At 22.4% G+C, this 26878-nt stretch overlaps 7 protein-coding genes across 7 annotated transcripts; 5 read left to right on the top strand and 2 right to left on the bottom strand.

Moving 5' to 3' along the window:
- Positions 1 to 1408: 1408 nt before the first annotated feature.
- Positions 1409 to 2584, top strand: PVVCY_0400510 (conserved Plasmodium protein, unknown function; the record flags this gene model as incomplete). The annotated part of the gene is made up of 2 exons (XM_008627786.2): positions 1409 to 2311; positions 2513 to 2584. The coding sequence occupies 2 exons, from the start codon at positions 1409 to 1411 to the stop codon at positions 2582 to 2584; spliced, it is 975 nt and encodes a 324-aa protein (XP_008626008.2).
- Positions 2585 to 4129: 1545 nt separating this feature from the next.
- On the top strand, positions 4130 to 4540 carry PVVCY_0400500 (conserved Plasmodium protein, unknown function; the record flags this gene model as incomplete). Its single annotated transcript, XM_008627787.2, has 1 exon — positions 4130 to 4540. One exon carries the CDS (start codon positions 4130 to 4132, stop codon positions 4538 to 4540), a length of 411 nt encoding a protein of 136 aa, XP_008626009.1.
- A 1140-nt stretch (positions 4541 to 5680) lies between these two features.
- On the bottom strand, positions 5681 to 8470 carry PVVCY_0400490 (P-loop containing nucleoside triphosphate hydrolase, putative; the record flags this gene model as incomplete). The annotated part of the gene is made up of 1 exon (XM_008627788.2): positions 5681 to 8470. The coding sequence occupies one exon, from the start codon at positions 8468 to 8470 to the stop codon at positions 5681 to 5683; it is 2790 nt and encodes a 929-aa protein (XP_008626010.2).
- Positions 8471 to 10518: 2048 nt separating this feature from the next.
- Positions 10519 to 11176, top strand: PVVCY_0400480 (ubiquitin-conjugating enzyme E2, putative; the record flags this gene model as incomplete). Its single annotated transcript, XM_008627789.2, has 3 exons — positions 10519 to 10527; positions 10670 to 10939; positions 11036 to 11176. The coding sequence occupies 3 exons, from the start codon at positions 10519 to 10521 to the stop codon at positions 11174 to 11176; spliced, it is 420 nt and encodes a 139-aa protein (XP_008626011.1).
- Positions 11177 to 12139: 963 nt separating this feature from the next.
- Positions 12140 to 13771, top strand: PVVCY_0400470 (AP endonuclease (DNA-[apurinic or apyrimidinic site] lyase), putative; the record flags this gene model as incomplete). Its single annotated transcript, XM_008627790.2, has 1 exon — positions 12140 to 13771. The coding sequence occupies one exon, from the start codon at positions 12140 to 12142 to the stop codon at positions 13769 to 13771; it is 1632 nt and encodes a 543-aa protein (XP_008626012.2).
- Positions 13772 to 15765: 1994 nt separating this feature from the next.
- On the top strand, positions 15766 to 25338 carry PVVCY_0400460 (conserved Plasmodium protein, unknown function; the record flags this gene model as incomplete). The annotated part of the gene is made up of 1 exon (XM_037634947.1): positions 15766 to 25338. One exon carries the CDS (start codon positions 15766 to 15768, stop codon positions 25336 to 25338), a length of 9573 nt encoding a protein of 3190 aa, XP_037490138.1.
- A 742-nt stretch (positions 25339 to 26080) lies between these two features.
- PVVCY_0400450 (conserved Plasmodium protein, unknown function) lies at positions 26081 to 26745 on the bottom strand (the record flags this gene model as incomplete). The annotated part of the gene is made up of 3 exons (XM_008627792.2): positions 26081 to 26277; positions 26378 to 26449; positions 26577 to 26745. The coding sequence occupies 3 exons, from the start codon at positions 26743 to 26745 to the stop codon at positions 26081 to 26083; spliced, it is 438 nt and encodes a 145-aa protein (XP_008626014.2).
- Positions 26746 to 26878: the final 133 nt, after the last annotated feature.

Genomic DNA, 26878 nt, shown 5'->3' with positions numbered 1-26878 from the left:
TTTTTAAGCAGAATAAGTCAACTATAGTTATGATAAATGCTGAAGCAAATGATGGGAATATTACACATGTAGAATGTTGTATCTTTTGCAATTCACTAGTACACAGTAAAATATGTACATTTTAAAATGAAAAATAAAATGAAACAAAATAAAAACTTAGTATTTTTTTTGAACAAAGGAATGGAAATATAGTTATTAGGTAGTTGCATTTATTTCAACCCTTTGCAACAACAGTCATAATATACAATATTTTATGTAGAAAAAAAATATAAGTATATTTATTTCCATACAAACAAGTAATATATTATGCCTATCACTATGTAATAAGTAAAATATGTAAAAAAGAATGCTACGAAATTCGAGGTTTTTTTTTATATATGTGGTAGTTACTAAAAATGTTAGTCTATTTTTTTTAAACTGACTATATAAAAACAAAACATTTTTCATATATAATGTGAAACAATGCATAAATGGTCTATACAATATCCAATTAAGAATTTTATAGTAAACGTTTTTTTGTCTTTTCCATTTAACCGTATGCCATTTGTGTATCCCAACTACACAAAGCTAATTTATTTGGTTGTTTATCTTATTTTTTAATAATTTTCTTTTTTAATATTGTAACTTTTTATAATAATTTATTATTTAATTTTTGGTATACCATTTTCAATGCCCTTTTATGATAGTTTTACTACCATTTCCATATCCTTTAAAAAAGGGTTTAACTTTTTAGCTTAATTAATTTGGATATATATAGGGGTTATATATATATAATTAATTATTTTTATGCTTTTAAATTTAATTCAAACATTTTGTTATTTAATTATATTTTTGCAAATATAAAATTATGATATATTTTTTGAAATTTATTATGTTTGTAATATATCGAAATTGGAAAAAAATTACTATAGCATAAATTGGTATGACTTTATTTCATCAGTTTGGCGACTTTTTTTTTTTTTTTTTTTTTTTTTTTTTCATTTTTCATAAAGTAGTATACTAATTTTTTGTGGTGTTTAACATATGTAAAAATTTTTAAACAAATAAACTATTATATAATAAAAGAGTATATGCATATTTTGTATTTTTTTTGAATTTTGATGAAGAATAAGGATATCCAACTTATTGGCAAAACATTATATGCCACTTTTTTATACATAACATATATAAAAGTATAAATACAATTTTTTTTTTGTGATATACATATTTATTTCTTTAATTGACGTCATGTAAAAAATTAAAAGTTTAACAAATAATTTATTTTTCTTATTATCCAATGATCGGGTATAACACCAATTTTGTTATGCCAGGTTTGTAAGAAGCTACTACTTATGTAGTTAAAAAATAAAATAATAAATTAAATAAGATCGAATTAATTGTAATAACTTGATAAAGCTCATTTTACAGAATGAATTTCTTACGACTATTGACTAGTGAAAAACCAAAATCCGATGAAAAAAGTTCAGAGGAAAAAAATGGAAATAACAATGATGAAGGTAATAATACTCAAATTTTAAAAGATGACACACAACCAAATGAAAATAACAAAACTTTAGATCTAGAAAAAGATGCCAATAATGATAAAGAAATAAAAACAAATGAGAATGAGGGTATTGGGCAAAATGGAATTTCAAATGACAGTTCAGCAATAGATAATAATATAAAAGAAAAATATGAATTACAAAATTATAAAATAAAAAATGGATATGCTGGAGAAAAAAGAAAATTTAATAATCCATATGCATATCATAATAATGAAACCAACCTATCTGAAGATGAAGAAGAAAAAGATTTTGAATATTATTATAAAAAAACAACTGATTTTATAAATACTGAATTTATTGGAACAAATGATGAAATAAAAGATATAGCAAATAGTTTAGGACCAGATTCAAAATCTTCGATTGAAATTGATAAAGTAAATATTAATCCTACTACTAGTTCACCTGATAAATATATTCTTGAAAAAATGCCTTTTTGTAAATTAATTAATTTTGAAAAAAATATATCAACAGAAAGACAAAGAGTTTTAAATTATTATAATGAAGATCGAAAACAAATTTATGAAAGTAGCATAAATAAAGAAAGACAATTTTCTCATATTTTTCAAAATTCCGAGAAATATTATGATGCTAAAGAAATATTAGCATTTTTACTTCCATACCATACTTTTTATTTAGATCATATTAATATTGATGAAGATGATGAGGATGCGGAATTAATAAATAATACTGAAAAAGAAATGAAAGAAATCGAACAATCTATCGAAGAAATAAGGCAATCCTTTGTGTCTTATATTAATCCATCGATTGTAAGAAAAAGCAAGTCTATATTGTATGCCATTCTGTTTGATATGCATTTGTTTTTGTTTATTTTTACATGTTTTTGTTTATTTTTACATGTTTTATTTATTTTTACATGTTTTATTTATTTTTACATGCTTTTATTTATTTTTACATGTTTTTATTTATTTTTACATGTTTTATTTATTTTTGTTTATTTCATTGCCTAGGTTTGGAGTCTCAGCCGAATTGCAGACAGAACAAATCACCAATATAAGAAATGCAAAAAAATATGTGACTAGTTTATTTTCCCAATTATATTGAAGCCCGATTTTTATTCTTAAATAGTAAAGAAGAAACATGTTTGTCATACTAAATTCCTTATGTAAATATGTGTGCATAAAATATGTACCAAAATATTATGCATGTGCATAAAATATAACCAAAATATTATGCATGTTCAGGTATTTTATATCTTATTCTTTTCAAACAGTTTGCACACATATTTACGAACCATATTATTATGGGGAGATAGTTAAGGGGAAAATATATATACTATTTATTTTGTAATATTTAACTCTCTAGGGGTATTAAAAAGTATTATATCAGTTTATGGCTATATAAACATTATTTATTGTTTTAATTTTTTTATGACTTATTAATAAACAATTTAATATTCTCTATATTTTTTTTTAATGATTATTTCAACAAATATATATAATGTGTTTATATATATACTTTTTCCAGTCATTTTGTAGAATAACAAAAAAACGGAAATTAATTTTTAATTTTTTTTATTATGAGTATAATATGGATTAAAGTTGTAACCATAAAAATTACAATTTTAATAAATAAAAATACTTATTATTATATTGTGGTTATACTATTATTAGTGTAATTCACACATACCATCATATACTAACATAACAATATGTGTAACTATGCATACACACAATCTTTGGCATTTAAAAGGCATTTTGCTAGCATTTTTCTAAAACCTTTTTTATTATTTTTGAAATAAATAATGTATAGAATTACAACGGAATTTTTATTTTGCACATATTTTTTATGTAGAAGAATAAGTTCATGAAATACACAACGAAAATTTAATTGTATAAAATAATGTTCGCTATATTGTTACATCAATATGTTTATATTTATTTGTGTCTCTCAAAAGTGTTAATATATATGAACTGGTCATAAAGTTATCACTTGGGCACACCTCATATACATACACATGATACATCACTATTTAAATATAATACAAATGAGGATACAGGTATGGGATATAATATGCATCACACAATTTTTTTATTGGCCCTGAAAATATTTTACTTTGATTTTACCGTTATTAATTTTTTATATATTTTATTTGTGTACCAAAACTATATGAACAGTGCATATTAAAGTGGTAAATTTATGATATAATTTTATTTTTTTTATTTTTTATTTTTTCCAAAAAAATAAAATATGTATTATTCAAATTATTTTTTATTACAAAAAGGTGTAATGCCAGTATACATTATATATTTATATTGTGTATATATTTTTCCCCTTGCATTAAATTTTAACAAAATTTACGCCATTACTTTATTAATTTTAACTTCGATTACTACTGTAATCAGTGCTTTTAATTTTGATGGAAAAACAAAGGGGATTTTTTATGCAAAAAAAAAAAATTAAGATATTTATATTATGTGAAAAATATGAATTTTAAAACATTATGAAAGATTAACAAAATATATATAAAATACCACAAAAAAATATATACGTAGTTTTAAAATTCATATTTTAGGTAAATACGAGTAAATTTACGAAAATTCAACTTGCTATTTATCTCATGTAAAATGGTGAAAACAATATTTAATAGTCAAGCATTTTATAATATAAAATTCAATGTGGGAGATTTAAAAAAGAGATATATATCCTTCCAAAGAAATTTAGTACATGACAATATCATTAAAAAGGAAACACCAAAACATGAGCAAAAACCTTTAGGATCGTACCCAGTTCCCCCTGAAGCCGAAATGATGTGGAGAAATAGGCATACAGCATATGGGGGATATATTCAACAAACAATTTCACCTTTTCAACAAAAAATAGTATATCCATTTTGGCACATGGCTCTTGCTCGATGGTGGGCAAAATTTTCGTCATATCTATGGTGGTGGATCTGGCCTTTTGCAATAACGCATATCATTTTATGGAAAATGTTCCGTGATGCAAAGAAATATGTACAACAAAAACATTGGTATTGATGCACACACCAAATATATTTATATAGTATACATTGAAGTCATACCCAAGTGAATAATATTTAGCAATAAGCTATTTTAAAAATGTTGTTATTTCATAACACATTCATTTTATATTGTTACAATATTACATATTTTTATTCGTTTTTTTGAAGTATAAATATTTTATTTATAGACTATATCCCTTCAAATTTTTTTTTCATGTTATGCTATTTTATTTAATTATTATTTTATTTTTTTTGTATTACCATTTTTATGCGAAATATATAAAATAAATAAAGTAGCATATAAACCTAAAATTAAAAATAATAAAAAAATAACTTTAAATACTGAAATAGTAGTATTTGAAATGATATAAAGTTGGATTACTTTTATATTTTCACCCTCTTAAAATATAGGAGACTAAGCATACACATGTGTGTATTTGCTTTGAAGTATGGTGTTAAAAGATTATCAGAATAAATAAAATGAGTTTATTTATGAACATGCAATATTTTTTATGTACATACTAGCCATTTTTCCAATTTTGTTCATGCAAAAAGATATAATATTAAATATATGTTTATTTGCATATGCTATCAATAATACAATAGTGATATTTAGAATAGACATACTTAAATGCATAAGCCCAAACAAGGATGGATATAAAATTATATGCACATAATATGTATTTATATGAACATGTCAGAAAAAATAAATTGTCTTATCGTAAAAAATTATTTGGAGAAAATTTTTTAAGAGAATGAAAATACACTATTCTGATAAAAACATCATTTGTGTGTGTTTTATACCATTACATAATGTATTGTATTTAATTTTTTTAAACATATATATTTACAAATAACTACAAAATATGAATTTTTTAGTTTGAATATTATATAGGGCATTTATTGTGGGCAAAATTTTAATAAAACATTTAGGGAAAACACATAATGAGCTTTATCTTATTTTCAATGAATATGCTCATATTGTGATTTTAATAGTGCAAAATCATAATATTTTATCTATATATATTTTTCTTTTTTTTTTAGCTCTTATTATAAAATAGTTTGAGCATACTGGCATAACAAAGCTAACTATTGCTGATTAAAAGGGAATAAATATTTTATGCTTATATACACAATGAATGTATTGAAGGATAGCCTACTGAATGTTTGTTTCTTTGGGATGGTCATTTGGAGAATCTTCTTGATCTTCATTTTTTTTGGGGGGTATCAAAGGTAAAATATTTTCATCGACATTATATTTATGGGCATTTTCCAATAAATATTCTGCTATGTGTAAGCATGGATTTTTTGGTTTTGTTTTACAAATATATATTAATGCATCAGTTAAAATTGGCAAAATATTTTTAATTAAATAAAATCGTAAAGGTAATGATTGGTTATGTATATATTGTTGCTGATATTCCATAAGTAATTGTTGTCTTTTTTTTTCAGCTTTTATTAATTCATCATTTTTATTTAATTCTTCATTAGCAATATTATCTTCAGTTTTTTGTAAATTTTCTTTTTCATTTAATAATTTTATTTCTTGTTCATGTAATTTATTTTTTAAAATTTCATCAGTAGATGGTAAAAAATTATAAAATTTTTTATTTTTTTCAATATATATGTATATATTTGTTAATATATCATCAAGAATTGATTTTTCATTTATATTAATATTTAAAACTTCTATTTCATTTTCTATAAAATAATCTTCAATTGTATTTTTTTTATCAAACTCTAAATAATCATTTCTACAATTTTCTTCTACATATTTATTATATCGTCTTTCAAAACCCTTTTCATCATTATGCCCTTTGATAATTTCTTCCTTTGGTAAATTCATCATTCGATTTCTACAAAGATCTTCATTTGATTTTAAAATTATGACAAATTCAGGAAGTATAGTGTTATTAATTGGTTGTATATTTTTTCCATCATTATATAAACATTCTTTATTTTTTTCACTATCATTTTTGGTATCCCTTTTTTTACCCTTTTTTGGGCTTTCATTTGATTCATCTTCATTCTCTGATTCGTCTTCATTTTCTGATTCATCCTCACTTTCTGATGTATCTTCATTTTCTGATGTACCTGATTGGCTCGATGTTTTTTTACTACTAGAGTTACTTTGTTCATCTTCTTTACTTTCATCATTCACTTCATTTTCTGTTTCTTCTCCACTCCCTTCGTCACCTTCTGATCCATCATTAGTCCCTTGTTTTTCATTTTTTTTTTTATCCTTTTTATTCATTTCTTCATTTTCTGAAATAGTAAGGCCGTTTGAACTGGTCACTACATTTGAAGCGGAATAACTTTCAAAAAATATTTTTGCTTCATCATAATTTCTAGGAAATGAATCTAAAACATAACCTCTAAATTTACATTCATTACTTTTTAATTTTTTATAAAATATTAGTGAAAGATCATTTAGGTTTAGCTTGTCCGACTTTTCAATATTGTTTAAACTATTTTTATAATATTCCGGAAAATTATAATTATTTTTTTTGCATTCATCTAATAATATTTGAATAGAACACATTTTTAAATTATAATGTTCACAAACTTTTTTAGCAATAAATGATTTACCTACCCCTGGGGGACCTAAAATTATTATTTTCAAAGATTTAAGATTTCGATATTCACAAAACTCTGTCAATAAAATTGAAATATTTTTTGTAAATCCATCTTGGCAATGAAACTTAACACACGATTCTCCTTCCTCATGCTTCTCATCTTCTTCATGTTCATCACCTTCGCTATGCTCGCTATACTCACTATTTTCATCATGCTCACTACTTTCATCATGTTTACTACTCTCTTCATTTTCATCGTCTTCATTCTCGTCACTGTCAACTTCACTGTTTCCATTCTTATCACTTTCATTTTCATCCTTTTCGGAACTGTCTTTTTTTTCCTCGTCAGTCGTATTTATTTGATTGGGGTTCCAAAACTGGGTGCACTGAAATCTCAAGTTGATACATAACTTATCAGAGTCCTTAATAAAAATAGAATCATAAGATGATACAGATAAATAATTATTATTACCAGACATATAATTAGCAACAGATTTTATAATATCTTTTTGTGTAACATATTCTTGATCAACTGCTATAAGATATTTTATTTTAGGCTTATATAAAAAAACATTTTTAACATATTCACACAATCCTTTTACATGAATAATAGGAATAAAATTATCTCCCTTGTCAATTATTTGATTATCCTTACTAAACCATGCATTTTTAAAAATTGGAAAAAAAACATTTTCTCCATTACCATATAATATTCCTGAAGCAACAACATATGTGTTTATATTTTTAACAGAATTTAACGATAAAATAAGAGTTTCAATTGTTTTTAATTCTTTATAATCAGATGATGGTATTCTTTTTAAATAATCCTTTTCACTAAAAATTTCGGGAATATATCTATATTTGTCTATGTTATTTTTTTCAAAATCATCAATAGAATTTGTTTGGTCACTTGTTTGGGTTTTTAAAACAGTGTCGTTTTCTTCACCCTTTTCTTCAGCGTTTTCTCCAGTTTTTCCCTCACCATTTTCTTCAACTTTTTTTTTGAAAAATTTTCTTTTTGTTTTATTCCAAGTCATAATAGACGAAATAAGAATAAAAGTAATTTTATTTTTTATTTCTTCATTTCTTAATTTTCTTATAATATATTCTATTTCATCTATACATGTATTGTGCATATCAAATATACATAAATTGGACATGACTATATATTTTAGTAATTTATCTTTATTAGTTTTTGACACTATTTTTTTTACATTATTATAATTATACATGTACATATCTTCCTCATTCGATTCATTTTGACTTATCACTGTACCATATATTTCACATTTTTCATTTTCGATATTGTCTAGTGTCTTACATAAACAGCTTCCACTGTATGTATTTATATTATTAATAAAAACTCTCATATTCTATTATGGTCTTATAAATATTGGGAGAAAATTAAGATTTTTTTTTTTCGCAAATTTTCTCGTTTGAGATTATTTTACACAATCAGGCAGGCAAACATATGAAATGATGTTTACCTCTTTTTATATATTTTATTTTTACAGCATAAACAGTATATTGAAAATGCATATTTAATTAAGCTTTATTTTTTTTTTTTTTTTTTTTTTAATGTATGTGTAGCTAGCTATTTTTATAGGATATACTCATATATGATAATCTTTTTATTACTACAAAACAAAAATTTAATGATACATTTAACAAAGATATATTAAAAAAAATGTCCATAATTTAGCAAATTATTCCAATTATTGTCTTATAGTTAATTTAAATACTAGTGCACATGTAATATTATATCTATTTTTTTTTTCTCTCCATATTTAACATGAACAAAGTGCATTATATTGAATTTTTTTTTTTGATAAGTAACATCGGAAATATGAATTTATAGAAATTTTATAATTACAATAAAAAGGAAAGATATAAAAATAAAAGAGAGGAATGATATTAAAATGGATACATTAATATTAATGACGAAATAATTGTCTTATTAATACAAAAAAAAATGGAATAAATAAATTTATTGAAAAAACAAAGCAATAATATTTTATATATGTCCATAATACACAACCAATTCCTATTCCCTTTAGCTGTGCCTTATTATTATCATTTTGTTTTAACATATTTTAAAGAAAATAAATATTTGTATATTTTTTACATTCTCTATAAGCACATATTATATGGTAAAAATAAAGGGGTGTATGTCTATGCCATTATATTGTGTGAAAAAGCATTTCAAAAATAAGAAAATAAAAACTAGCCATTAGATCATTAACATTTTAAATAGTATATATTGATTGTGCATATTTTGTTTTGGATGCGAGTGAAAAGACGAACTTCGTTTATTTTAACCCATTTGTTTTTCCTTTAAATTGAGGTAGCATAGTTATTTTTTAATTCTCCAATAAACAAAATATATAATTTAAGCCCAAAATAGTAAAATAATACAAATATGTACTGTTAATAAATTTATGACCATGTTAATAAAATTATGACCATGTTAATAAAATTATGAACATGTTAATAAAGTTTATAATTTTGAGGTTACAATATAGGGTATTATTTATTATTATACCGGTATTTTATTTTGCTGTTATTTTTACAATCACTTATTTACTGGTTTTATGTTTAACTGTACATTTGAAACCTAATCTAAAAATAGATTAATAATGTGAAGTAGATATATATATTTAATTATAAAAATAAAAAATAATGAAATATGGGGTACCAAAGCCAAGTATTAAATAATAAGCACACAAATTAATAATACAATGAAAAAAATATATGTATATATACACATATGCAGGGAATTTTAATGTGAATAGAACAGTATATATTTTTCTAAAAGAAAAAAACAAATTGAATAACTAAAAATAGTTAAGTATTTTTTTAATAATTTTTATGAAAAAAAACTGGATATTTTTCATTTATTTTTAGTACTACTATTTTCTATATGGTTTTACCTCTGAATAACATAATGAAAAAATAATAAAATAAAAAAGTAACAAAAAATAAAAAAAATATATAAATAGAAAAAGCAGAAAAAATATAAATATCGCAGTTTTATTATAACACGTAAAATTGTTGAAAAAAACAATAAATACAAATTTAATAATTGCAAGAAATATACAACGATAGTATTCCTTCAACGAATGTAAGAATGAAAATATGAATTTGTATATAAACCAATTAAAGCTTTTTATGTATTTCTAAAAAAGGAATAATCCGTTTATATATGAATACTCTAATCTATATCCCGAAAAAAATAATCGTTTTATTTAGCCAATACTACCCATGCATACATATATACATACATACACGTTTACATGTTGCGATTTATTTCTCTATGTACAGACAATAACTAAGTACTTAGAAAATTTGTATACACACCCCTCACTTTTTTGTGCCCTTCTTTTGCTATACCACATTTAGCTATTTTTTATATCCAAAAATGGGAGAGGTAAAAAAAAAAAATTCACGAATAAGGATGACATAGCTTCATAAGGATTTGCTTATGTTATCTAGTTATGGATGAATATTTTATGTTTATATGATATAATGGTAGATATATTTTTTATTTTTGTCTTTTTATTTATGTACAGGTAATTGTACCAAGAAGTTTTAGATTACTTGATGAGTTGGAAAGAGGACAGAAAGGGAATGTTAGTGAAGGTGTATCTTTTGGATTAGAAAGTGCAGATGACATTACTTTATCAAATTGGTCATGCACTATATTTGGACAACCAGGAACTGTTTTTGAAAACCGTATTTATTCACTAAATGTTTTTTGTGGGGATAGTTATCCCGATGTTCCTCCAACTGTTAAATTTGACACCAAAATAGAAATGACCTGTGTAGATGGATCTGGAAATGTAAGAGAAAATTGAAAGAGGAAGAAGAAGAAGATTATTATTTCTTCATTTTCATTCATTTATTCAACTTATTTATTTACTTTTTCATTTGTTTAGGTCATGAAGAGCCACCTCCACATTTTAAAAAACTGGAACCGAAATTACACAATCGAAACAATATTAATTGCATTAAGACAGGAAATGCTTTCAAGCGCTAACAAGCGTTTACCTCAACCAAATGAAGGAGAATCATATTAAGGTAGCTATAAATTGAGCTACTAAATATGGGAAAGTATATACCTATTTTTCATATTTATATATGTGTTTTTTTTTTAAATATATATTTCCTTTCAAATCTAACTCTTATGAGGTGTTCGCATAAAATGTAAGTGCATTAATGTGTATTTTTTTTCAATTTTAAAGTTAATTTACTAACTTGTGTAATAACTTTAAACATTAGCCATGTAAGATTGGCAGTAAGGGTTTATTATTAAATTGTATGGAAAAAAATAATTTAAATAATATAGAATATATGACAAGTCTGAAAAAGTATACCAAACTAATTAGACGCATATCTTTTCCTTTTTTTAAAGAAATGTTTTTTTATATATATGTAAACTTGTACTAGTATATACAATTATGTAATATTATGTTTTCAGAATATAAATGCCATTCGTCTAACTATTGAAATGCGCAAAAGTCAAAATATTTATGTAGCTTTTAAATTGAAAGAGAAATATATATGTATGCTTAAAAAGGGGAAATTTTCAACAAAAATATGATAATATACGTAAAATAATAAATATACCTATTTTAATTTGTCAAAAGGATTAATATCCTTTAAAAATAATGTAATTAGAGAAATATACGATTTTGTAAAGAGGGAGAAAAATTGAAATAAATATATTTTTTATTTATATATGCACACACATTTTATAATTTTAATTTTAAAAATTTTTTAAAATAATTTTTTGTATTTTTAAAATAATATTGTTTTGTTATTCTTAAAAAATATATAATTTTGAGGATTGGCTTATTTGATTTTGATTATTTTAAATAGTAAGTAAATATATTTATGGAGGTAGCAAATAGTAAAAGATATTATACATTTTAACAAGTTCTTTTTTTTTTGTTGAAATATAATACATAATTGGAAATACATATATATGTGTGTGTGTTACATAATAAGTAAATTCTTTTAAACAATGACCAGACATATTGATGAATATAAAAGAGTTTCGGATTTTATTTTTATTTAATAAAAAATATAGTTGTTTGTCGAAAATAAAATTAAAAGAATTTCACATAAATTATTGGGATAAATATAAAAGAGAATTAAAAACAATGGAAAATTTACAAAATGCAAAAAAAAGACAAAATACTTATTGTGATGGAGTTGAAAATTTTGATATAAATAAAAAGACTAGATTAATTTTACTTAATAATGAAACAAAATTAAATAGGAGTGTCACAACTGCTAACATTGGAGATATTAATACTAAGGAAAACCTTTTAAAAACTTTTAAAACATGCAATAATTTTAATTCAGGTTTGGAAAATGACACACCAAAGGAATTCCAAACTCAGCAAGACAACATAGGTTTTGCTAAAATTTCAAAGGAAGAAAATGAAGTCAAAACGGAGTGTGAAATAAAGACTGAAATCCAAGATACAAAGACCGAAGTTGGTTTGGAAGAAAGTGGTAGGGAAAATGGAACTACCCTGATAAAAGAGGAAAATGGGGAAAAAATAAGTGATACCGTTTTAAATGATGTCAAAAAAAATGAATCACCTGAACAAGTCAGTCAAAATGTAAATGTAATAGTAACTTGGAATATGAATAGCATAACAGTGAGATATAAGAATAAAGATAAATGGAAAAAATTTATAAAATTTATTAACCAAATAAATGCAGATGTTTTATGTTTTCAAGAAGTTCGTTTACCTGCTTTAAATATTCCAAAAAAGGAAGAAGTAAAAGTAGAAGATAATAAAACATATGGTGGAAAAAAAAATGAAAAAAATGTTGATGAAGAAAGAGATAGAGGATCTGTAAAAAATACAGATCAAAAAAGTTTGTTAGATTATAATATTGTTGAAGATATATTAAAGAAAGATTTTAAAGAATATAATGCATATTTCAGTTTAGCAAATATAAAATATAGTGGTCAATTAGTGTTAGTTAAAAAAAGTATAAAAGTTAAATCGGTACGATATAATCTTTTATTTGATACAAATCCTAATATACATAATGAAGAAGGCCGAATAATATTACTTGAGTTTTCAAACTTTTATTTATTATCTACATACTCACCAAATAATGGATTTGATACAGTAAAATTTAAAAGAAGAAGATTATTTGATGAAAGAATGAAAGAGTTTGTTTTATTAATGAAGAATGAAAATAAAAATTTAATTTGGACAGGAGATTTAAATATTGCACCTGAAGATATAGATTTATCACATCCTGTTGAATTTAGAAAAATGAAAAAAGGAAATGTTCCTAAAGAATATATTGGACAACCTGGTTGTACCGATGCAGAACGAAAAAATTTTAAAACAATTTTAAAAAATGGTGATTTAGTAGATTCATATAGATATTTTGAAAATTATAAAATAAAAAATGATCCAACATATAAAAAAAAAACAAATATTAATGATAATATTTATACATGGCGATGCCCATTTCTTATTGGCAAATCATGTAACAGGGCAATGAGAATAGACCATTTCATTGTTTCTAAGAGTTTACTTGATAAAATTGAAAATATAGAGATACATGGGTATAGTGTTTCCCACACTAATTTTTATGGATCCGATCATTGCCCTGTTATTCTAAATATGAAGAAGTGAATCTTAGAAATGCAGAGATGATGGATAATTTTTCTATTTTTCCTTACATAATTTTCCCACTTTTTGAAACGACACCTTTTTTATTGCACTACGTGTCGACATATCCAAATACTAGACAAATTCCATATTTCCTTTTTTTTTTTTTGTAATACATTTCATGCACATACATAATTATGTATCAACTTGTTCATATATGCATTTTTATTTTAAAAACTACAAACATGTTTTCTTTTTTAATTGGGTACATATATTATTCTTTTAAAAAAAATATATTTAAAATAGCTAGCTCAAATTGTATAATAAATTATTAGTAAATAAATTGAACAAACTAAATTTATTTATGATATAGAAATTATGTTTATTATTATATGCCGTATAAGCATTCCTGTTTTTGTAGATACATGTTGAGGAGGTATGGCAAATTTTGATCGATACAATTTGTAAGGAACATAAACAAGATTTAGCATGTTTTATAAAACAAATGATTTAAATAATTAACAAAAAAATATAGTAAATATTATAGAAGTATAGTAGCATAGATAAAGGTGAAAAATTCAGGGGTGTTTCCAAATACCTCCTTTTTTTGGCTGTTAGAATATTATTTTAATTTTTAAGCCTATTTAATGTTTATTTATAAAAATGGAATAAATCGAATTTTTTATAATAATCACCTCATAAATTTATAAAAAATTTTCAACAACCTATCCCTTATTTGTATTTATTATTATATTTCATTTTTTGCTACTATATTTTATAAAGCATTATAAATATATGGCAATAAATAAAGGGGGGTATTATATAATTATTATGCTATACGTATGTAATAATATGCATAAATATTGAAAAAGATTAAGGGAACGAGATTTTCCAAAATAATTATTTATTTAACGATTTTTATTTTAGTTTCTACAAGCTGATATAGATAAAATATGGAATAGTGGAAAAAATTATGTGTCACAAAATAAGTATAATATATAAAAAAAATAGCATAAATACGTTAAGAAAATTATTATGTATATTTTATATTTACGTTTTGCGCCGCCTTGTCACTATATATTTTCGAGGATTTAAAAAAAAATAAAAAGCATGTTGGTTTTATAATGTGTTTATATAATTAATATTATATAAAATAAAAAAAATAGGAGTTTTAAAAATTTTTTATTTTTACATATTTTTAATTAATTATATATATACATTATTTTAATATTATAAAATGTGGTATATGTTTTATAATTGTGAATATATATATAAACATATTTATAAAAGTTGTTCTTTATTTTACAATAATATACATATTTTAAATATATATACATTTTTTTTTCTTGTTCATAGTACAAACTATATTTTGTGTTTTAAAACATTCTGTTATTTCTTTTTATATGCTTAATTAAACTTTTGAATGTTTTAAAATTTATTATTAAAAAATTATGTTACATATGTATAAGAATAATTATTGTATTCCTTTTTTTTACGTTTTTTCCAGTTTTCAATATATATCATTACAAAAAAAAAAAAAGTGAATAACATACTTTGTATAAAAACGTTTATATTATGTAGAAAAATTTACTATACTTTTAAGAAATAGTATGTATGTATATTTTTTTTTTCATTTTTATAATGTTCTATATGCTATACATAATTTGATTTTTTGCAATTTCCCCAAAAAAAAGTATATAGATTTAATTATCCGTGATAAAGCTGATTATTCTTGATTTTGCAATTCCGTGAAAATAGCATAATTTATAATTTACATAAATTAATAAGAAATAGTTGTAAAATAATTTATAAACTCTCTTGTTTGTCAAGCATAATAAAAGTTATATTTGTATTTATTATAGTACGTGCCAAATTAGTGTGTTTATTTTTAAAAACTGTGTAAGTCTTGTCCTAACTCTTCCTATAGACCATATGCATTCATTCAAAGGTTGAAAAAAAAAAAAAAAAAAAAAATAACAATAGTTGGGTATACTGAATAAGGACGATAAAATAAAAAGATGATTAAAAAGGGATCTGAATCTAACCGGGCTTTAAGAAAGAAATTAAATAATGATATAACAAATATATTGCTGCTTTTTGAAAAAGTACAAGAATGGGCTGATTTAAGTAATATACTACAAAAATTATATTTAACGATTGAAAAATATGAAGTATTCTTAGATATATCATCAAAATTTTTATTATTTAGAAGATTGTCACAATGTTTAAATCCATTATTACCATCAGGAGTTCATTCAAAAGCTTTAATAATTTATGGATCGATATTTAAAAAAGTTGAGAAAACCTATTTTATGGATAATATTCACATATTATGTTCAGGTGTTTTTGAGTTTATGTTACATTGTACCGTTAGTTTAAAGACAATATATTTTAAAAATATAAAATGTATATTAAATTTGAGAGAAAATATTCATATGTTTACATATGCATTATTGTTATCTCTGTTTAATGTTGTAGATAGTGACAACAACATTTTATTATACATATATTCAATAAATAATTATATAGGAGAGAATATATTTTTTAATAATTTATGGTTACTATTATTAAGACATTCAGAAATTAGAACAAATGTTTTAAACTTTTTAGAAACCTCATTTAGCCCACAAATATATTTATTATCTAAAGAGAGAATTAAAACATTACTTCCTTACAAAGATGAATTAGTATTATCTTCTTTAATTTTTTCATTGAACGATAAAAACATTTTAAATCAAAGAATTACATTAAGTTTACTTATAAATAATTTCCCTTTATATGATGTAGAAATAGAATCGAATTTACCTCCCCATTTAGCAAATGCTAGACGTCCTGGATTAAATAAAAATAACAGTATCGACAGTACAACATCATATAATAATAATTCACGACAAAACATTTCAACCATACGAAACAGAGATGACAATTTAAACATAAGACGGAATAATACATATTCTCAATCTTCTGAAAACTTTCCAGTAAATTATTTTAACAATGATGATAGAAGGGGACAAAAAAATGTAACATCTGAAAGTAGTTTAGCCAAATATGAAATAAATAAACGGCATATAAGTGGAAATGAAAATATAATGAAAAACGATGGTTCAGAAAAAGATATATTTAGTAATACATATGTTAGTGAACATAATAAAAATGATAATGACATGCGATATAAAAATAATTTAAATAATGACCATCGTGAAGGTAATCAATCAGTTTCATCTAATGATGTCTTATTCAATGAGGTTAGTAAAAAAATAATAATAAGGAATGTAATGTTTTTATTACGTAAATCGGATATGGGATTAAATAGACGTATCTTCAAATACTTATATATGTATGAAAGTAATGATGATAAAAATTTAAAAGATAATGTAAGTTTAGATAGTTATAAAATATATTATGAGACTATTATTGATATACTTGAAAATAAGTTTAATGATAATCCAATACATATTTTAGAAGTTTTATTTATATTATTTAAAAATACAGATTATATAAATATTAATAAATATATTATGGAAAATATATTTTTATATTTATTAAAGTTTTTTTATAAAAATAGAGAAGATAATAATGTTAATGAATATTTTAAAAAAATATTAGATATAGAATTAATAAGTTTTGAAACAATTACAAATATATTAATGTATACTTTCCATTATTTAAAAAATGATGAAGAACTATTTAATAATAATATAAATGCATATATCAAAAAATTTATGAATTTGTTAAATATTATGACATATTTCCTTGAATATATACAAGACATAAATAAAAATTTTTACCTCTATTTTGTATTTATCTTCAGTACAGCCTTACTAAAGTTTGTAAATTTTTTAAATAGCAAGCTAATTTATATGATACAAACTCATTTGACAATAAACCTATTCAATGACTATCATCAGTTTTTAAATTTTATACACTTGATACCTGGGAAGGATGCTGCCTTATGTTATTTTCATTTTTTTGTAATTAAATATAATAACTTTTATTTGCAAAAGGCATTGTTTTTGATTATTACTGGTGTTTTGTCTAAAGAGGCTGCTTTTCAAGGGATAGGAAGTATAGCTAACTTTGCAAGTCCCACACATGATGAAGAAGATGATACAAACTTTGAAAATAATTATAATAATAATTTTGAATTTCACCACACAAGTAGTAATGAAAAAGGAAATAGAAATTATTTACAAAATGGAAAAAATTTTAAACATAATGAAAATGAAATGAAAAGAAATAATTCGAATAGCCAAATTGATGATACAAATTCAAAAACAAGATTAAATTTTGAATGGAATGAAAAATTAAAATATGTTTTTAAAAAATATATAAGTAAATTAAAATATAATTTAATTGATACGATTATAAAAAATAAAGAATTTCATTTTTTTACAAATAATTATGAATATATAATATTTTTATTTTTTAATTATCATATACTAATTGATAAAGAAAAATTAAATGATAGTTGTGAATTTTTTTTAATTAATATTTTAAAAAATTGCACTAGGGAAAATACAAATAAGTTTTATTTCTGGGCTTATTTATTTTTAAATGTTATACGCATTAATTTTAATAAGATTGTTTTATTAAGTTGTAGAGAAATAAAAACTGAAAAAAAAAGAATGTCAAATCAGAATTTAACATCATTAGAAAAATCAAATAGCATATCTATGATACAAACTAATGATCTAAGTAAAGGTCAAAATAAAGATAATAACAAAAATGAAGGAAAAACATTTAATTATGATAAAAACTATGAAGACGATAATTTTATTATTAATCAACTTAAAGAACATTGTGAATATAGAGAACGTAAATTAAATATAAATGGATTTAACAATATAGAAGAGTATATATTATTTGATGCATTTGAAAATGGTGATAGTAGTGAGATACGAAATAGTTTTGATGATCTAATTAAATTTAGTGGAAGAGGTGGAAGTAGTAGTAATTATTTTTCATCCTTTAGAAATTATTTTAGTAATGTTAAATCAGCATTATTATTTGATCGAAATTTTGTTGCAAAAATTTTAATTTATTCAAAAAAAATTGTAAAACATGTATTTAATTATATAAAAATATTGAAACATAATAAATGTTTTATCAAATTATTTTTCGATCTAAATTATATGTACAACTTTTGTCATAATCATTATTGTTTAAACATTTTAAGAGAGTCATTAAAAAGTAAAGATTCAAATGAATTAGTGTGTAATGCTAAAATTATTTTAGAATATATTATTAATAATAAAATAAGCGACTTTCATATTATTCATTCTAATTTCTATAATCTAACTCATGATTTATTTAAGCTATATGAAAAAAGAAATATATTAATAAATTTTTATCTAGTAAAATATATAAAAAGTAATAAAAAAAATATACCATACATATTTGATCATATTATTATTGGCATGTTTGAACTGATTGAAAGTATAGAAAATTTATGTATTAAAGAAGAGAAAGAAAATTCAAAAATGGGGATCTATAAAAACGTAGATAATTATGAAGTGTACATAGATAATGACAATAGTAATCGAATTAAACAGAGGGAATATCAAGACAGTTTTTACTACAACAATAATGAACTAGAGTATGGAGGAAACAAAATTGGAACTTCTAATTATTTAAAAAATAAACAAAATAGCTCTTCAGATCTTCGTAAAAATTATGAAATTCTTTTAAATAAATTAAAATGTAGATTTGATTATTTAAATTTCTTTTTTTGTAATATTGAAAATTTTATGTTATGGCTATACCAACATAAGATTAGTAAGAATATTTATAATTATAGAGAGAAAATGATATTAAAAAATTATGAGCAAAATATTAATATTATTGTATGTTGTATATGTACAGAAGGAAATATAAGTTCATTATATTTTAGAAATTATTTAGATGTATTTTTTATTTTATTTTTACGTATTCTATATCTTAATGAACGAATACAAGATGTAAATAATTTAGATTCAAATTTAAATCCAAAGTCTAGCAAAGCAAATGAAATAAATTCCTATGAAGATAACAGCCAATTAGAAATAGGTAGACAACATAAAAACCAAAAAAAAAATAATAAGATATTATTTAAACAGAACATACTGCTAGAATTTAAAAGAGATGTTATTGGTCTTATAAATAAAATATTTAATTTAAATGAAAGTAAACATTTTGAATATACAAAAATTTTACATATATATTATAAAGAAACAATACATCATTTTTTATTTTTATTTTATTATTTTACAATTAAAAAATATTATATATTACAAATACAATTAATTCGATTTATCCGTTATGTTTTATTTCGTTATGAAAATAATGGAGAGAAGTTACTTCTTTATGGACTATTACCATCTACCTTAACATCTACCAATGCAAACACAACAACACAAAAGGAAGAAGATAAAGAAGGTGGGAAAACAAAAGGAAGTAAACTATCAACAAAATATACAAACTATGAAGAATTTATTATAGCAAGTAACAATTATTTTGATATAATTAATGCTAATAATGAAAAAATAAAAAATGATGTATTCATATTTAGTGTGCTAAGAAAATCTATGACAATTATATTAAATATAAATGAAAAAGTAATATATAAAGAAGTTTTAAAAAGTATTATATATTTAATTGAAAATATAATTACTGAAAGAAATGTAAAAACGTATTATTTGACTGTATTTTTTCTCGACCTATTATATATTATAAAAATTGAAGATAAAAAGAAAAAAAAAAACTTTTTTTTTATAAAAAAGTTTTGTCAATTTTTGTTGGAAATTTTTAAATTAATATATAAAGATGAGTTACTTAATGAAAAAAAAACAGAAATGAAAACAGAAAATAAAAATGAAATTAAACAAGAATATAAGTATGATTATAATAGTATTACCATTGAAGAGATTGAACATAGCTTGATTGAAAATAAGATTCCTATTCAACCATTTTGTGCAATTTTTTCTATAAAGACAGATGATAAATATTTGAGTATGCAACATTTAAATATATCTACACTCTTTTCTGTCATTTTTAATCTTTATGTTTTTCTTAAAAAACGATTAAGACGTTATTATAAAAATGATAAAGATTTAATAAACTGGGATGAAAATAAAAATACATCAATGAACAACAATAGTAGCATGTACAATTACAATAACAGTAGCGTGTATAACTACAACAACAGTAGTATGTATAACGAAATAAATAGTGAGCATAATCCAGATAATTACAACAAAGACTTACATAGTAACATATATGATCGTGATGATAATTTACCCCATTTAAATAATCATGATATGGATAGAAGAGAAAAAAAATCAAACTTACAAAATAAGGACATCTATCAAGCTAACAATTATATGGACAACACAATGAGAGAAAACATGTATAATGAAAAACTTGAGCCAACTAAATTCCCAGATGACAACTATGATGATAACTTTTTGAAAAATGTAGACCATAATGATATGGCAAATAATGAAAATGCTCAAAATGGTGGTAATACAAAAAAAGCAGGATATGGATATCCTTATGAGCAGAATGAAGAAGGCACCTACCAAATGAGAAGTACTGACAAACGAGCTAATGATTATTATTATAGAGATGAAAAAGAAATACAATCTAATTATAAAAAAGATATAACAAATAATTATGGAAATAATGACTATGACTCATATGGTAATAATACGGGAAAGCAAGTTCGAATGAATGCTAGTGGATCAGGATATGAAAAAAAATATGGAAATACTGAAAATAATTATGGAGATAATGCTGATAAAAATTATTTAATGAAGTCTGTACATTATAATTCAGATTGGGACAATAATAAAATGTTAGGAGATAGAGATGGAAATCGAAATTATAATAATTTAAATAAGTTGAATAATGGATATATTGCAAGTTTAAAAAAGAAAAATAAAAAAGTATCATTATTAAAAGTATGTTTATCTAATATAATATCGATAAGTAAGATTACCTATTTTATTACAAGAAATGAATTTTTATTTATAAGTAATTTATATACATTATTTAAAATGCATATTCCAAATTATAAAGTTGACAATGATAATACAGAAGGTGGAGATAAAGAAGAAGATACACTTAATGCTCACGATGATGTGTTTGAAGAAAAGAAATTTCAAACAGACGATGAAACTAGTAAGTATAATAGTGGTAGTGAACAAAGTAGTACTGATCCTAATGGAACTTTTGATGAACAAGATATTGCAAAAAGAGATAAACATATGTTAAAAAAATTAGAGAATATGAAAAAATATGGTAAAAAACAAAGTAAAAAAGATAGAAAAATTCATCAATATTTTTTAAAAAAATTAAATAAAAAAAAAAAAAAAAATAATATATACGAAAATGTAAAATTATCAGCATTTTTACTTTTACTAACTGAATTTAATGAAGATATACTTGTCAAAATATTAGAAGATATAATAAATTATTATGAGAAATATAAAAACAAAATAAATATAAATACATTTATGTATTTTTTATTTAATATATATTTAAATATATGTAAATTATCACAAAAGGTGATAAACTGCTTTGTTGATACTTTATTTTCATTAATAAAAAAGATAACATTAAATGCTCAAAATGTTATGAGTAGTATATGGTTTTTATATATCTTATTTATAATTGAAAATAATCATGGATATTTATTTAATGATAAGTTACATAAGAAAATTATTATAGAACAGATCAACATTGTGATTCAGATATCATTATATAGTTACTATGCAAAAAATATAAAAAATAATTATAACATACAATTGCCATTACCAAGTTTTGTTTATCCCTTTAATATTTATTACATTAAAAATAATTCAAGTTTTATTGTTAGTAAATATTTCAGGAATAAAAATGATAATACAAAATTAGCCAGCTTTAATAATGATGAAGAGATTGCAGAGATTAAGAAGTTAATTTATAATTACAGATCTAAATCGATTGAAAATCATTTTAATGTAAATGATTATTCCGAGATTGCAGCTATTAATTCATTAGCATTTTTGTTGATGTGTTTTTATCATGCAGTTAGTATTAAGACTGTTGAAGAAAATCAAAATGAGTTTGATAATAGTTTGCATAAAAATGAAGGAGCCAAAAATAGTGTAGATAACACTGTAGGAAATAATAATAATAGTGGGCAAAATAATAATAATACTGTATCTATTTCAAATAATACACATTCTGTTAGTAATAGACAAATAAATACAGGAAATGGAAATTTAAATAATATAAATAATAACTATTACAATAGTAATACTACAATAAATGCATATACTAGTGGTAACAATTTTTCAATTGGGGGTGTAAAAAGTTTTATTACTGAATCAGCAATTAATTTATTTTATGAAAACTTTGGAAAGTATATATCTATACTATATAATAATAATATACAGAATGTTTTTTATAGATATCCATTTTTTTTAATTATAAACTTTTTACTAGATTATAATTATAGTTGTCGATATTATATAAAAAAGATAATATCCGATTTATATTATTGCATTTCTAATCTTGATATACGATGTACTCAAGCTTTGTCAAGTATTTTTAAAAAATTAAATGAACCAAACATTGATGATTTATTGTTGCCACCCACTAGTAGTATATTCTCCCTCAAATTTAACATAATCAACTCTCGAATAAATTATATAAATAAATTATCGTTAATAATTTTATCAGGAAATCATAATTTTTATTTAGGTTATTTACCTAAAATTGCTGAAAATATTTCAGAATATTTAAAATATTGTACCGATCTAAAACTATATAGAGAAATATTAATACTTATATGTTCAATCATAATAAGAAATGATGAAAATGAAATTTATATTATTATACCTACTTTTATTTCTTTGATTTTACAAATATATCATGTTGAAAGAATGAAATATAAGATAGCAATTGAAAACCTTAAAAATGTTGATAAGAATGATGATAATTATATATACGATTTTAATACTTATGACAATAGTGATGTCTTATGTTTGTTGAGGACTTTATTAATTATTATTAATATACTAGTTAAACGGAATGTAAGCTTTATTAATTTCTATTCATGGATATTTTTTAAAGATATATCTATAAAAAAAAATACATTTTCAACACATAAAGATATGGGTAATTACATAACACCATCAGTTTATAATAAAGCAGTAAATACAATGATCAAAAATCATATTTTAATTAAAAATTCACATAATATTGAACTTGATACACGTTCAAGTGAATCAAATATTAATAAAACAATTGAAAAAGATGGAGTTGCTACAAGAAACTATACAAAAGAAGGAGTCATAATTTTTGATGAAGCAATACCAATCTCTAATTCACCACAAGTTGATAAAGATGGGAAACCTGATATAGATATGCCTATACAAGATGAAAACAACAAAAATAATAATAAAAAAAAAAATAAAAAAAAACAAAAAAATATGATCACAATTTTTCTTAATTCAACTGAAGAAAAGTTTTTCAATCATCATTTAATGGCAAAAAATAAGAAAAACAAAAATAGTATTAGTAATAATCCAACTAATTCACCAAATATTCCACCAGGTGTTAATAATAATATGACAAATAATGGTCCTAATATGCTATCGTCTCAATATGGTATGAAAAAAAATTTAATAGTAAACAAAAATAAAGTTGAAGAATCTAAATTTATTGCTTTTCTTGACATTATCGAGCAAGTATATGGTGTCCATAATTTAGCAAAAATACGAAGCCATGATGATAGTATAAATGAAGAAGGTAATAATGAAAATTCCCAAATTGTTGAAAATAAAGTTGAACATAATATAACTAGCTCTGATGCAACAGAAGATAATGACTCTATAGAAATGAGTCACACACTAAGTAATAGTAGTGATGACAATAGTAACACTATTAGTAGTGGTGGATATAGAGATGAATATAATAAACAAAATGATGATAGTGAAAAATCTATAAATATTGATGAACCATTTGATGCACAAAATCTTTATTATAATAATGCAATAAAAAATAAAAGTTATTGTGATCATTATTTAAATGAAGATATTGATGATGAAAAATTTAAATCAACTGATAATGAGAGCTCATCGAATGATAATTTAAGTACCTCATCAGCAAATTCGACAAGTAGTATCTTATCAAATCGGTTTAACAAAAATAATGCAATGCTACAAGACTCTTCAGATGATGAAATAGTAAATAATAATATTAATGGCATGAATTCTGGTTTAGATTTACAAAATTATGAAGATTCAAACTCGGATCATATATATAATCATCCTACTAAAAATTGGAATAATTCCCAATGCTTAACAAATTATGATGTCCATGATTTATTAAAACATACAAAAAAAAAAAAAAAAAAAATATCAATACATTCTAATACAAATATTTCTCACATTTTAGTATACTTGGCTAAAAAAATTAAAATGAATTTTTATAAATATTCTATGAAAAAATCAAAGGACGAAACCCTTATTTTATTAAAAGAGCTCAATCCTGTTGAAAACGGCATCAACGATTTGTTTTTAGAAGTCAACCTTAATGCAATGTATTCCGATTTTTTAACTAACTAGCTTAGTGTGAAAAATAAAACAATAAATTTATTCAAAAAAAATTTGATATAAAAAAATCATGTTTGAATTCTTTCACACTATGTATACGCATTTATGGGGAGGGACCCCTCCATTTTATTTTCTTATTTGTGTGTAGTCGCAAACCTTTGTACATTTATTTGTTATTATATGTCTATATTATATGTAGCGTTATTTAAAATTTGCTTTTATGCTTTTTATGATTATAATATTTTATGGCATTTTAGCTTATTCTTATTTCCATTCTTTTTTTTTTTTCGAATCTCGTTATTTTTAAGCGATTAAATATGTTCGCATTGTAGAATATCAAACTTATCATCTCTATACTTGATGAAAATACATAAAAAAAAAATTTATTTATTAGTTATTTATTTTGTTATTGTTTTTTAGTTGCGTATGCAAAAAATAATAAAATAGTACAAATAAATTGAAAAAACAAAAAATTCAAAAATTAAGCAATTTTATTATTATTTTAATTCATATAAACATTTGAATGAAAAATATATGATAGTATTTTATTTATTCTGTACTGCAAGAATAATAACCCTCTAAAACCTGTCTTGTTCAGGTAATAATGAAATTGTGCATTATTTTAAGGGTTAAAATTATTCCTTGTTCAGAATAAAAAAACGAAAAAAAAAATAAAAAGCTTTATCGAAAAGCATAATATTGTAATTGTTAAATAAAACTATTATAAAATGTAAATCTATTTTGATAAAAATTTTTATTTGTGTTTGTAAAAAAGAGGAACTGATGGATCAGTACCACCTATTTTGTGTTTATATGAGTCATAAACTTCTTTTAAATATTTTTTTTTTAAACTTTTAAAATTATATACATAATTATTATTTTCAGCAAATTCGTTAGTTTGTTGAATATAAGGTGTAACTACTGGAACCCCACTACGAAAATAAAAGTGCCCTATAAAAAGAAAAACATTATTTATAAAAATGGAGAGAAATAAATATAAGCAAATATAATATATGAGAAAAAAAACAAACAAAAGGAGAATTAAACATACCTGTTTTTATTTTGAAGGCATTTTCTTTGTCCCCATTTATCAAATTTAGCATAGACTGGATTTTTTCAATATCTATAAAATAGGGAAACAACATAAAGTCATGAATTTTGTGTGGAAGTTTTTGTATACATTCAAAGTATGCACATGCGTTTTTTTAAATAATTTTATAAGAACGTTGTAGTGTTATTTTTTTTTTTACTGTTATAGTTGGTCATAATATTTTTGTGAATTTTATTTTTCATATAATTTTCATAATGAAAAGATGTTAAATCATACATGAGCTGATTAACAAAACTTTTATTTTTCCGAAACAGTTCACTTAATCTATTTTTGCTATAACACCCTTCCCTCTTAAATATATACGCCATTTTATTAAATTCATAAAGGGATATATAAGTGAAGAGATGAAAAATTTATGAAAAAAAATGGAGTATAATATTAAAACTCCTAGACAATGTTGTTAATATGGTATTTATACATTTTGGGGGGACTTAGGGAATG

Source organism: Plasmodium vinckei, assembly GCF_900681995.1.
Source record: "Plasmodium vinckei vinckei genome assembly, chromosome: PVVCY_04".
Taxonomy (NCBI): Eukaryota; Apicomplexa; class Aconoidasida; order Haemosporida; family Plasmodiidae; genus Plasmodium; species Plasmodium vinckei.
This window is presented reverse-complemented; position numbering and strand designations above follow the sequence as displayed.